General features: G+C 44.6%; 2 protein-coding genes across 2 annotated transcripts in view; one reads left to right on the forward strand and one right to left on the reverse strand.

The window, feature by feature from the left end:
• Positions 1-200: 200 nt before the first annotated feature.
• Positions 201-11,065, reverse strand: T265_03080 (hypothetical protein; the record flags this gene model as incomplete). The annotated part of the gene is made up of 3 exons (XM_009167485.1): positions 201-3,509; positions 10,635-10,674; positions 10,782-11,065. 3 exons carry the CDS (start codon positions 11,063-11,065, stop codon positions 201-203), a joined length of 3,633 nt encoding a protein of 1,210 aa, XP_009165749.1.
• The window catches only part of T265_03079 (hypothetical protein), a gene marked incomplete at both ends in the record, with an annotated part of 13,871 nt that continues 6,208 nt past the window's right edge, over positions 6,882-14,544 (forward strand). The window contains one exon of the mRNA XM_009167484.1: positions 6,882-6,998. Within this exon, the coding sequence (XP_009165748.1) occupies positions 6,882-6,998 (117 nt within the window). The remainder of the gene's footprint in view (positions 6,999-14,544) is intronic.

Consider the following 14,544-nt stretch of genomic DNA (forward strand, 5'->3'; position numbering starts at 1 on the left):
CGCTGCCCGGAAACCCGAAGAAACCACGGAGTCTTAGATATTGACAGGGCGTCTAAGCCTAGATAGGTACACTCGAGGGGACAGAGTTTGGTTGAAGACATGGACCCTTCAGTTAGTAGCTTCTCGCCTCAGCGAATGAGCTACCTGAAGGTGACCAAGGTAAAACGGAATGAATTTTTTTTTGAGCAGTGCATTTTCCATTACTTCAGGGTAAAGCAGTACAAATTGTCATCGCGACACCCAACCGCCAGTCGGATGACGTTGGATTCGGGTTCTGTACATATCACAGGGGATGAGAACGAGTGATTCGGCAGCTGATAACAGGTGTATGTTGAAAGTAGATGGCTGTCCCTCGATGTCTCATCGGCACTGGGGTACGCTCCGATTAGGACCCTACCATCAGCTCGGCTCAATACGATTATTTTTCTCCGGGCTGTGGAAGAATCTGTACAGGCGTAGATTATTGAAGGGGTATTTAGCTGGGTAGGTCCGTTTCCGGTCGCGTTAGGTCGACAATCCAGAACCCATTTTGATGTTCCGGTGGACGCCTCGACCCCGAAGAGTAATCCACAGTTTGAAGCAACAAGCAATTCCTGGTCGTGTGGATCCCATAGAGGGTCCTTGAAAACCTGACATTGTTTATCAAGCAGACTCATCGTCGACTGCCACACAAGCTGTCCCGATAAGGAATCAAACGAGCGCATCCGCCCATCTACAGCTGATATCATTACCCGACGCTCATTTGTGGATAAACAAGAAAGCGTTGCTTTAGTAAAGATTGGGGCCATACCACCACTCTTCCAAAGAAGCACACATGGTTTCCTAATATCTATACAACCAACGGTGCCCCCTAAGCTGGTTGCCAACAAATACGTATCCGAATCATCGTAAGATGAAATCTCAGAAACAATGGGAGAATTATCAAATGTGTTCGACCAAGTCGCTCGGAGGGGAAAACGAACATCAACTGCATGAATTGCGCGTCCATGTGACCCCAGAACGAATAGATTCCGACTGTGTAAGTTCTTTGGGGCAGATTTAATGGCACCTCCGGTGTCAAAAGTCCACAACAACATCCCAGAGGCTAAATCAAATGTGCACAATTTTCCGCTTAGCGTACCCACAGATACGAACTCGACTGAATTTGATAAAGCGTAAGCTGCTCCAGCTTCTATGCGGCCACCGACTACTGATCCATCTGCACACCACTGTTTTTCACCTGTAATTAAATCAAAACAAGCCAGCTGACCTGAATGGCTTCCAATGCAGACAACTGGACTTGAAGTAGAGCCAGAAGTGGGACAAACAATTAAAGCAGGCGCATCAACGCACTTCCCCAGGTGAGAAGTCCACTGAAGCTCCAACAACAACTGGTTTGTTGAATGCAGTGTGGCTTGTAGAATGTTTCCTCCATTAATTGCTTGGGTACATTTTGTCGGTGTCGAACTGAGCTGGTCAGCTTCTCCAGCCTCGGACAACAGGGTACTCGAACTGAGGTCTACAAGAATGGGTGTTCTATCTCGAGCTTCCAGCAAATGCTGTACGAAACTCCGAAAATCAGCGGTAAAAATCAGTGTTAGGAGCTTTTCCTTAGAAGTAACTAAGTTCGGGTACTGCTGAACCAGCGTCTCGATTAGACGCAGAGCCGGCAAAGAAGAGCCACCGATTTCAAAAAAAGTGGAGTCGTAGTTTAGATGGTGTCCCGGTGAACCAGCTGCCGCGGCCCATCTATTCCAGATATACGTCACGGTCAAACGACCTTTGTTACGAGGTCTCCGGAGAATCTTACCATGCGGCGAGAAAGACGGCGCTCGTCCACAAAATATAATCTTGGTTGGTAACCAAGGGACGTAATTGGGGGCGAAACACCGTTTTACGTGATTGATGATATGAGAGCGAAATTTTTGGCGACCCCGGTGAAGATAGGATTGCTTTAAAGTTGAATGAGGCGATACACCGACGACAGCAAGTAACCCTTGGCGACCGGTATGCCCGAATAGGTCACATGTACAAAAACACACATCGGCGTTTGGTAACGAGCACTGGACGATGGCCATTTCTAATTGTTCCAAACAAATTCGCTGACCATAACGTTTGATCATGCGGTCTGTGCGGCCAACAAACCAGAGACATTGTTCGCAACGGCCACGGGTCACTAAATCCCCAGTGGACCATGGGCCGTTCGAAGGTAACGTCTCAACGACGTCGATGAATTGTTTTTCTGTGACCGAAGCATCTCTCATAATAAATACAGCGAACCCTCCGAATTTTCTGGAGACAGTGAGCACGTATGAGTGACGAGTGGTTGGTGCGCCTAGATTTAATTCAGTGGCCAACATGGGGAAACCGATTGGTGTCGATCCAGGAATGGGAGCTGGGCAACCGCAACGATTAGCTGTATCATCAGTATGTCGATCCACACGGCAAATTGTTGCCCAGGAGGAAACTTCGGTTATTCCATAAATACTGTAAACAGCAGCCTCAGCGTTTTGAAGCCTGGGGAGTGCCAGCCAAGGAAACGGTTCACCACCAAGAATAATCGATAATCCACGCTTTGCAAGAAGCTTAGCACGTGCACGTGCACTTTGAGACATAAACAAACTTGGTGTGCACTGCAGCCACTGCACCTTAGCCTCCGTACACAAAGACAAAAGTGAATCACGGTGAAGCAATATTCCTGGGCCAGGGCAAACCAAACATCGGCGGGTAGCCAATGCGAAGTAGATTTGGACAAGACTGGGATCAAAAGTCAGTGGAGCCGTCAAAAGCACTGTCCTGCCCTCTGGTTGTCCAACATCAGTTGTACCGAACCGGCCTTGCAGATCAACAATATTGGCCGTCAAGCAACTGTGGGCTACAAATACTAGCTTCTTTGAACCACCAGAGCTCCCGGAAGTTGTGATCACATATGCTAATAAAGATGTGGGGTTATTTGGTATTTCAGATGAAAAAGACGGAGGATGAACGTTGGGTGGGCGACGCAAAAATAAGCACCAATCACTTCGTCGAAACATTTCCGAGTCGCTGCGATAAGCATCAAAAGATTCAAACACTTCAGCACGTGGTGCAGAGCTGCTCAAGCAAATAACGGCTATTAGCTGATCACCAAGTAGGGACAAATCCGCGGAAAACTCGTAGGCGACCGGATAGAAAGCTGCACCGGATTTAACAACGCTATGGACGGCGACACTCGTGAGAATATGAGGGCGCCACAAAATAGCGACAATTCGCTTTGCAGTTGAGTGGAGTTTGAACTTCATCCACTGGTTGAAAAGTACTGCTGCAAGGTTGTCGGAGAACTCTTCAAACTTGGCATACGATAGCGAGTGAACGGTCGGACTCTCTCCAAGTCCATTCCATAGCTGAACACATATGTCATCCGGAAGCCATTTCTCCGACACACAGTCAGACAGATAACAGGGCCATCGAGGATCTGACAACCGATGTTTTGATGATACCTGAAGTAATTTCCCGGAAGAGTCGGAAGGATCCTGCGTTGACAAGCTAGCCTGAAAGCGGAATACGGAACCAAATAAATCACATTTGAAAAAGCAGAGGAGAAAAAATAGGATGGTCCCCGAAAAATCACTTCCAAAGACAGAAGCAAGAAAGGGACGATATTTATCACAGTAAAAGTTTCTACGAAAGACTTATAGCATTTGTAAGCGTCAGTCTACATGGATAATGTTTCTCCCCTCAGCGGTATACCACGCTTGTTTTTGTCTTAAAAGTATGACCGAGATCAAATGAATAGCAATACAACCACAACTGATGGTGCCTAACCCAGATTGCACTATAGGTGAAATATCTGTAGAAATGACCTGAGCGAAGACATTGATTGACCAGGCTAGTTCTTCAATGAAAGACAAGTGGATTGACTTTGTCTACTCCAAAAGACAACCTGGAGATTACAAATAACGGAGCTTCACGGAGCATTAATCTTAGTTCATTCTGCACTAGTATGGGAACATCCTAATGGCTTCCCTCTAGTTACTGGAAATCCCATAAACAGTAACCAGAGCAGACTTTTCAGGTCCCATCAGGCAGCTGACAATCACATGTCTGTGGTCACTTAACTTCAGAAAAGCAGGACATCATAAACAATAGATTAATTTGAGTTTTAAGTGAGTCTGCCGTCAAAACCAAACTGGTATGCAGACGAACATCGACTTGGCAATTTGGGTTCAACCAGAACATGAGGTTGACGGAGACTCAGGGACTGCACCTACCCGATAAGCCCAAGAAGAGCAAAATCGACTGTAGGCTGTCGAAGGGTTCTCAGCAATTTTATGAGCAGTGTACTACGTCTATGCAACGCTTACCCTTACTTTCAAAGGACAAACTATGTAAGGATATCACATGCTGCAAGCTGAACTCAAACGACGTCCTACATACGTCTGAAGGGAAAGGCACAAAGATTTACAACCTTCCATGGATATTCATTGACTATTAAAATTGCAAACGAACATTGCGAAGTGGTTCCATAAGTTCCGTAATAAACTCCACCTTCCATTAGATGCGGGGATGGGCTTCGATACGACTACAGGCTACTCGCATGCCTAATAAGTAGTACACACTGTTATACCAGTCCTTAGAATGTCGATTACGATGGTGGCGGTGATATTGGACAACCCTGTCGAGGTCCCTTTGTCATTTAGAGATAGACAAAAACTGGATGTTCATCCAGGCATACGCGAGCGTTTTGGTCTTTAAAAACATAGCCGGCAGGTAACCTTTGGTGAGACAGTTCCAAAACGTAGTACGTACGTAGTACGTCCAAATCAGCACGAACGCCCAGGTAAGAAACAATGGGTTGTTAGTATACGCGTTTTTATCCAGAATATTTGAAGATACATACGCTGCATAAACCAGCTTGTTCTTGGTGTCAGGTCAGACGGGCTCAGCAGACAGCCATAAAAATGTTTTTTCCCGCTCGGTTCTCCGACATTTTGTCGAAATAACCAAATACATTCGCCAACAGAAACTGTCATCTTCTTGGGTTAGAATTTCGGCCGAACAAAGCAAAGCCACCTGTTAAGTAAATTCCGAAATAGAACTCATTTCCCTCAGGGGACTCCTGAGTGAACGTGTGGCTTAGTTTATTTTTTTCTTCTTGGCACCGAACAAGGAACTATTACAGGACTGTGAACGCGTGGAACCGCGATTTATGCGCCAAGGAAGATTCAAGATAGGGATTCTGTTGAATCAACAGTACTGCTAACGGTAAGTGCTTGGTTGCACGACGGCTTTTGCGCCTTCGTAGGTTGGCCTCCATACAAAGCAAACGACTGCGAGTGTCCCGTCAAATAACTTTTATGCAATACAAACCTCTGGTCAGTGTTCCACCTCAAATCAGACAGCCGAAACGCCCGTTCGCATCTCCGGCGTACACAGCAGTGGCAGTGTCGGAATCCCCCTTAGCAAGCCATTGAGCTGATTGTAGGAATATTAGACTGGTTCGGAGCTGCCACCGGTAAGTGCATAGGCAGAGATAATCAAAACGTGAAGTTTAATGTCCCCGGAGCGACGTCGATATAAGACCAAATTCTGGTTCGAATATGAAATGCGTAATTGTAGAAGCAGACTGCAGCCATTCAAAAGTATCCGACACGGAAATATTTAGATTCGAACAGTATGCTCAAGTTGTTTTTTGTCCGAAAGCAACCAGCTGAAACTGTTACAAGGATTATTGGTGTGCTCATCCGGTACAGTGGTTTCGGTCCCTGATACAGAAGACAAGAAGCTTGTTCCAACGATATTGTACACAGAAGAGTCGAAGAAGATCGATATTTTCTGTAAAACAGCGGTACATAGAGGTGAAAGCAGTCGAGTCCTTGGTCCGTCGTGATTTGACGGTTCGCCTGCGGATGTTCAGGCCGAATTGAGTTCGCCCAGGAAGCCTCACCCGGAATGGAGCCTTTGGCCGAAAAAAATACCCCCCCCCCAGGGCAGCAGGGTCGTAAAAAATGGTTCAGCACCCTTTTGGACCCTAGCTGCCATGCCAAAGAAAGGAGGCACGGGGGTTACCCAAGCCTAGACAGGAGCAGTTGAGATTGAGAGGTTGGATTCGAACCACGGACCTTCCGGTCCGTAATCTTACGCCTTAACCACTGAGCTATCTCAAACTCAGAGTAGTGAAGCACATTAGTGGGCAACCGCGATTTTTCATTTGCTGGATAGCAGGAGACCGTCCAGGATGCTCCGTATGTCCCATGAATTCCCACACCAAAGAGGGTCAAGCGAGCCGATTAGGACTGGCGTTAAGTAACAGGACTTTATACGTCAACACGCAGAGCTGTTCATGCACCTTCATTCTGATTGTGCACTCTGTAGGTGGAGGAGGGGAGAGGGTCTACTACTCTTTCAGGCCAAATACACTAAATTTGCAATTGAGCACTCCAGAAACCAACACTCCTCTTAGAGAACAACTGACGAAGCCAGCACCCACAGCGTCCTGATATCATTACTGCTGGTCATACACAAATGCCTATTCACAGCTAACTCCTTGTGAAAATGAGGCACCTCTTGCCGTTCCCAGAAACCGGTAAAAACAGCATCACCCAGTCTTTTCAATGCAAATCCATGGGTTCGTATTAGAATACAAATAGCGTTGGCTTCACCTTACGTTCGGTAACCTCAGAGTTACTCCAATACAAAGTGAATTTTGGCTACGGTCCATTTTGGAACTCTTGCGCAGCAGTCCCCCAGCAGTTCAACGTCTGGAATACAATTGTCTATTGAATAAATTCATATACTTTTGCGGTACAGATAGTGTAGACTCTTATGCCGAGACATTGAAATAGTTTGCTGTTGTCGAGATTTCCGAACCTAGCCTATTTAGCTATTCACAATCCTTGAAATTCTCGGCAGTAAGTGCTACAATGAGTGGGTTAGCCATCATACATTCTGATCTCAAAATCGCAGAATTCCGATCGTTTCTACAAACACTAAGCTACATGTGTGGACCACGATCTACAAAAGTCAGTCGGATTCGGAGTGTAAGTCGTTTGTTTAACTGCGAAACAACTGGTTGCTGAGTTGGTGTCGGTCGATAGGTGACTTTCTGGCGGCATCAGGTCACAGGGCAACCCAAGCCGACTACATCCGGGACTGAACCTCAAACTAATGTCAGACGCGGCCAACGCTTACTCTTACATACTTCGGAAAATCCTTAAAGGCTAACAAAATGATGGAAATACCAATAGATGACGGCGACAGTTCGAAGTAACCAGCGTATTTTCCATCATCCTGAGTAAGCAGCCTTATGTGGGTTGCTGCCTGACTGGCCATTACGCGATGTTGATAAAGACAACTCAGCACATCGCATCTTCCAACTGCATGTTTTGGAATTACACTAACACTTGCAAATAATGAACAATGCCCACGACAATTAGACGTAACAAGCGCTGCTGATAACCACGAACAGATACCTTCTGTTTAGAATCGTTGCATGTGGGTATAAGAAAGAAAAACCCATCAAAAGTGTTTTACTCAGTGTATGTAAAATATATGAAAATAGAAGACTAAGTGCGAAAAATTTACTGTGGAACAGAAGTAGGATGTGCATGTTTTCAGGTTTACTGTCCGGACGAAGAAGAATCAAGCAATGATTGATTGGTTCGACCGAGGCTGCTATCGATCATACTTGTTGTCGCAGCCTGTCTGAGTATAGACAACTGATCCATTGAGTTTGATAGAAAGTTTCGCAGTGTTGCTAACTCCAAATTGGTCAGTTGGCTAACGCGGGCGGTGGATGTGCCGCTCGAGATGAACCCCGTGACAGAAGACACTAACTTGCCAATACGTAGGTCCCAAAGATCACGAACGATGGCTCGGATGGATTCAGGACTGGGGGTGGTGGAATAAATTTCAGGTACAAATGTGAAAAGTTGTCGAATGTTGTATGTTTTGGTGCTTTGATGATAAAAACAAGGGGTCAGAAGTTCGACGCGGTAGTCGTATTGATTCAAATCATATGGAAACCAAACGCACAAAATAAGTGAGGAATCCTGTATCTTTATAATGAATGGTACGCTTCTCGAAAGTTTGTATTCGGTATCTACAGAAAATAAGAACTGTATCTATTAATGTTGATCATTAGTTGTGAACTTGCGCAAAATGCTGGGTAAGAGTAACTATACGCTCCGGACAAGTAGTTGCTGCCTCCACAGGCCAACACTGTAGAAGTTAACGAAAACAGTCTTCTTGAATTTGTAACGGAGTAAGAAGTACTTTACAATAGTCCAAATAGTATACAAAATCGTCAGACATCGAAGTCTTTTACAGGTGACAAATTTCCGTTTGAAATGATGTGAATAATTGGGTAGACATTAAAACGAGTGTTACAGTATCTAAATAAATATATGCTATCCAGGGAACGCCCGGTATGAATTACTACTTCGCACATTTTACAGGATGGCTTATTCTTCCTCTGAATGCCACATCGAAACTGAAACAATTAGATGGAATGTCTGATTTCAGACAGCACCTCTTGAAACATGTTGCAAACGAGCTAACAGCTGCGATCTGGAGTTCAAAATCCTTGAGGTCAATGTGACACGTGTACCTCACAAAAGCGTCTTCCCGTTAATCCGGACAAGAAGTGCTGAAATTTTGGCCTTTCAGAGTGGCTCTGTCGAGTGGGTTATGTCCACAGTGTAGTAGATCGATAATCACAATCACACTGCGCAAGCAATCCTTTTACTCTGACGACCTTTGGTCAATGGAGACACCAAAATAAAAAAAAACTATTGTAGTTGAAGAATGGAGATGATGGTAGCTCATAAAACGCAGCAAACAACGATGGGTGAATATGGAGATGAGAACACAAATACGATCCACAGCAGACGACATAGTGATGGACGTCGAGGCTGCAGAAAAATCTTACAGGAAGTTTCGCGAATCACACAGCGTTTGGGAAAAACGGCATTTTACCCCAACAAGGATTCGAGTGTACTTAGCCCCATAAACGAGTTTGGGTGGGATAAGATTATTTAGGGAATTAAGCCTTGATAACGCTGCTTCAAATGGCTACCATAAACAAAACTGGGAATTAAGTCGAGCCCTTCAATAGGAATCGCTCCCATATAACGGGTCATTCTGACGAGCCCGNTCAGTTCAGACAGCGGAATCCCAAATCTGAAAAGTCGTGCCCGAACTACGATAAACAGCAGGAAACGGTGAGATAAGACAGAACATTGAAACGGAAAATGGTACCTGCCGGTGGCTGTGTTGGCAGATCGTACGAGAAATTCACCAGGGTTGCAAGTTAACAACGGCGTATTTTGAAAGTGAAGAATTTTCTCAACAAACGTACGGACTAAAATTCCCCAAGCAAAGTGTTTAACGGACCAACCCGGTGAGCTGGAAGTAGAGGCCAAACGAAGACACTACACAATCCTTTCGTGCTAGGAGCTCGATATAGCGAGATTTAATGATACGAAGATCCGTGGTCCGATTCCAATCCCTGTAACTCAATTACCCTTGCCAAAGCTTTGGAAACCTGGCAGTGTTTCAGCCCTTGTACCCCTCTCGGGCTAGACGGTGGCTAGATACTGAAAAGGTGCTAGGTACGATTATTATAACCTTCTTCGATTTCTCCTGCTAGTGTTTTCGATCGGTAGCGGGTAGCATAAGTGCACCTGACGCTCATCCATACATCCTTAATATTCACGAACAAGGTACTACTGTAAACCATAAAGATGGTCATTCAGCCAATCTAAACAGGAATTGTGAACATCAATGACAACAGGTCTGACTTTAAAAGCAACTGCAGAAGGTTTTAGCGAAATACACTCATTTGTGAACCCATTTGGTTTTCGGGGAGACTCACCTGGAACCCAGCGGAATCTCTCGTTTGTGGTGTTTTTAGGCAACTGAATGTGCTATACTAGGTCACCTCATGTTTCAGTTGGTAAAAGGTGTTTTTTAAACATCGTAAATGAGAGATTCAGCAGGTCTGGCTTTGAAAGCTACTGCAGAAGGTTTTAGCGAAATACACTCATTTGCGAACCAATTTGGTTTTCCGACTCACGTGGAACTCAGCTGAGTCTCTCAGTTACGATGTTTAAAAAAACACATCGTACCAACTGAAACATAAGGCGGCCTAGTATAGCACATTCAGTTGAGTTACGATGTTAAAAAAACACATCGTACCAACTGAAACATAAGGCGGCCTAGTATAGCACATTCAGTTGCTTAAAAACACCACAAACGAGAGATTCCGCTGGATTCCAGGTGAGTCTCCCCGAAAACCAAAGGGCTGGTAAATGAGTGTATTCCGCTAATTTCGTGCAATTTGGGCTCAAATAAAACAAGGCTGACGGAACTCGGGGGACTACACCTACCTGATGAGTCTCGAGGAGGGGAAAACCGGTCGTGGGCTGTTGAAGAGTTTTCCGCAACCTTATGAGTAGTGCATTACGTCTATTCTTAAGGTTTTCCCTGAGCTTCCCTCACGGTATAATGAAACGGTCATAAACACTATGTTAAACCAAATTGTATCAAAAACAATCCACATTCTGACGATATATTTCTACGGATTCGAGCTAGGGAAAAGGATGAACACAGTAACTACCTGAATTTGGACAGTGGTTTCAAATTAGGAGATTCAAATGGAGGGTACGAAGACTTACAAAATTACCGGGCATCATGTTCACCACATTACGCAAAAACCTGCGAGTTTTAGGGGAATCTTCTGAAGTCACAGTAACTTAAAATACGACAACGACTATCAACACCTAGGCACTAGTATCAAACAAATTAATCTAGGTAACACCTACTTCTGCATGTCATCGGGAGCATGATGTAACAGTAGTGTAGTAATCTCCATGTACTGCCGATGAGGTGGGTCTGTGCAGTTGGAATCCGATTCCTCTCGATCTTTGCATTGGGTTAGTCTTTCAACTGTCATCCAATCAGGCGGGATGATGCGACATTTTTGCTGTTGCCGCAGATAAACGGCGACCCACAACGGAACTGTGACTGGCACATTTGGATAGAAAGGCCCAGCCTGGAGGCCAATTAATGTTGAGACAAACAGGTTGACGGGGTAGTGATATTTCATGGATGAAAATAGCGGTATTAAGCACAAAAATCAATTGGCTAAATCAATGGCTACTACTGAGTGATAAGCAAGGGAAACAAGAAGGAACTAAGGGACCTGAAAGATTCAGTTTAATCCATGCAAGTCCACTCTAATATTCACATCGGAAAAAGAACAACAGTGTAGCCAAACAAATAAACGGGATAATGCTTAACAGCATAGACCCCCTATGAAAGTAATCCTTTATGCCTATCGTAGTTCGACTGCTTGTGCACCTTGACAACCCAGTGGAGAATGTCTACACCCCATCCACCTGCTCTCCTACCAGGGTGGTCAGCAGATAGAGGTCTGAAGAATATTGCCTTCAAAGTTGGAGGACGTATAGCAACTAATAATTTAAAAGATGAACTACGTTAGTAGCTCTCCGGTTAGAGTATATGGAGAATATCACGCTGCTTGACTCATATTCTATCTGAATACAGAATACACTGAAGGCTGCCATGCGGTACAAGCATTAGCCGTCAATTCCTTTAAGTTTTAGTAAAACAACGCCATTCTCCCGTATAATACCACGACCGGAATCAGCCCAAAATGAACCACCTTGATCGTAATACAGATGCAGCAGTCATAATAATTGTTGGAAGTTTGAGCAAACTTATCTCAACTTGGCCGTCGACGACTCGCAACCGATACAGCATGAGAGCACTGGCGTCCAGCAATTCCAATCCCACTCATACGGGTACGTCCACAGATTGGTGTCAACAATACGCAAGCCGACAATGGATGTTATTTAACGTATAAGACAGAAAGAAACGTCCTAACTCAATAAGAACGAAGTAGCGGTCCCAAATTCGCAATGATCTCAAGCGAAGGCTTTAGGCTACAACAGGTTTTATTGCTTTTGAGCTAAACACTTTAGTTTTTCGAAACAATAATAACCCAAAACGATAAGGAAAAGTCAACAAAGATGTCTGGGCTAACTTTGGGGGGAATACACTTTACACAGAGACAATTCTGCCCATATTTGCAAACCAGTGCTACGTAGAAAACTGCTCGTCGTCACATGAGAGGCTTGGGTACAATTCAGTTCATCCTAGTTTACATTTGCTAGCCACCGGCTGTATTATACTGTTTATACGGCATTTATTCTCCTCCCAATGAAGAGCATTTGGTTCGCTCCACATAAGGAGCATAGAGTTTGCCTTTACAAAACTATTTTTCGCATTGGTACGCTTGGTGGTGGCAGAAGACTCATAACGGAGTGACAATGCTTGAAAAGGGCTTCTATAGAACGAGAACCAACCCACAAATGACCTACATTCTTCGGCGTCAACATCAACCTGTGGAAAACCTTCAGTTCATAACTCTAGGGTGATTGGTTTAGTGCAGAATGAGTCAGCCTTATTGGATGTCACACATGTCGCGCACATGGTAACCTAATTGCTTGCTAAGGCCAGCGAAGGTATCAAATTCCAATAAATTGTGAAATTAGAAGTGACTGTGCTAACGAGAGATTCAATCAAATATCAGCTGAACCTCCCACGGTCTTCAACGGAACATCCTGAACAAAAGCCTCCTAACTTCATTCGAAAAGACAGTCAAGATATCGAAATAATTCCTCGCATACGACACTGCTCCCAGACTTTTGGGCTGCCCAAGGGTTTTCATCAACATTATAGGATCTGTATATTTGCCTTGGTTGTTTTGGGCAATACAAACGCACGTTATATGGTCGACTAAAAGCCGATTAAGTGGATAAAAATTCATTCTTCTTGCTAGAAACCTTTAAACAGGGCTGTTCGAACGGATTGATTTGGGTCGAAACTAGTAATTCACCTTATATGGACTTGTATGGATCTACAGGCAAGACAGTCTTCTTTTGCAAATTTCGTGGAGCGTCACTATCCTTCAGCTATCATAATACAAGGCTGAGCGTAGGGTACTTTTTGTGAAGATATTTGCTTTCAACGGGTGGTTTGTACGGTAAAATAAAATGGAACATAACCATCCAATAACAAACAGAGAAACAAGGTGATGGACCACTTACAGAGTAGGGAAGCAACTGGATTGCATCTAGTTTGAACCTTGGTATAATCTGCACGGGTTCATCTTCAGCGAGGAATTCTAGTTCGGCGGGATTCATCAGAACATTGAAAAATGTTTCTCTGTGTCAAAGAGCTGTAACAATAATCACGATGTCGAGCATGGAACTTAGCCAAACTAAATCGGACATTTAACTTTCCACAGAGGTTTCGAACTACACAAGGTTTCCGTGGTGCAGTAGAGACAACTGCTCCGGCGCAGCAGGCTGTCTTCCATAAGAACAATAATCCGTCGCAGGAAGAGATTCATATTTGCTCTTATGGATACAGTTAATCTTGTGAGACTAGTGAGACCGTAGACAAAAAACGGACGGAAACCGAGGTCTGTATAGGAGAGGAGCAAAACATCCAATAACTGGGAGAAATGCACACTCTTGACCACCAGACTTCACGGATTGCCTAATAGTGACCTGTCGATGAAAGCAAGTCGCTTTTGCCTGAGGCAGGTTCCGTAAGAAAACCAGTTGCTCCGAACGTCTTCCGAGTAAATCTTTCCGGGTTTGCGTGGTTCATATGTACTTGTTTACTTTATTGCAGATTGATAGTATGAAGTAGAAAACACATTCTACGAACACTATGGAGCATGCCAGCCCAAGCGATATTTACACAATGAGCCAGACATATGACGATATGATACAGTTGCCATTTCTAGTTTCGCTATCAATTGAGAGCTCACCGCTAGGTTACCCCAACAAAAGAAACTCGCTTTACGAGGAATGGCTTAAGATAAGGACGGAGATTGACAGAAAAGTACTATTGGGGCTTTGTGATGAAAATTGACGACGAAAAATGCTTTGTGTGCAGTGCAGTAGATGAACAGCTGGGCAGCTGGGGCGACTGTTAATGACCACAATATCTGATACACCCGATCACTTTTACAGAACCACTAGAAAATGCACTTTACTTCCACGCCCGGCCGTAGTAAGGACCCAACCGTAAAGTCAACCTGATCCCAGCAGATAAACGTTACGAGTACTCGACTTCATCCCACAACTCTTTATGGACGATGAGCGGAGAGGCGTTGTGAATTGTTCTTCAGAAGATAGGCAATCAAAGCGAAATCTATCAATCTTGTCAGGTCTTTCCGCCCTGGGATAGAATATACCGTTGAGGTCTGTGAAACTGTCTGTAGCCTTAAACGCGGGGATGAAATCATCATTATTGTTCTTCATAGGCAATCAAAGCGAAATCTATCAATCTTGTCAGGTCTTTCCGCCCTGGGATAGAATATACCGTTGAGGTCTGTGAAATGAAACGTAGCCTTAAACGCGGGGATGAAATCATCATTGTCAGCTGTAATAACCGCGTACTCGCCGTACAGTGGTTGTAGCTGCCGCAGTTTTGCTCACCGATGTTTTTTTTGGGGGGGGATAGGTACAGTGGGCTGTCAAGTGGGGG

This window comes from Opisthorchis viverrini (genome assembly GCF_000715545.1).
Source record: "Opisthorchis viverrini unplaced genomic scaffold opera_v5_42, whole genome shotgun sequence".
Taxonomy (NCBI): Eukaryota; Metazoa; Platyhelminthes; class Trematoda; order Opisthorchiida; family Opisthorchiidae; genus Opisthorchis; species Opisthorchis viverrini.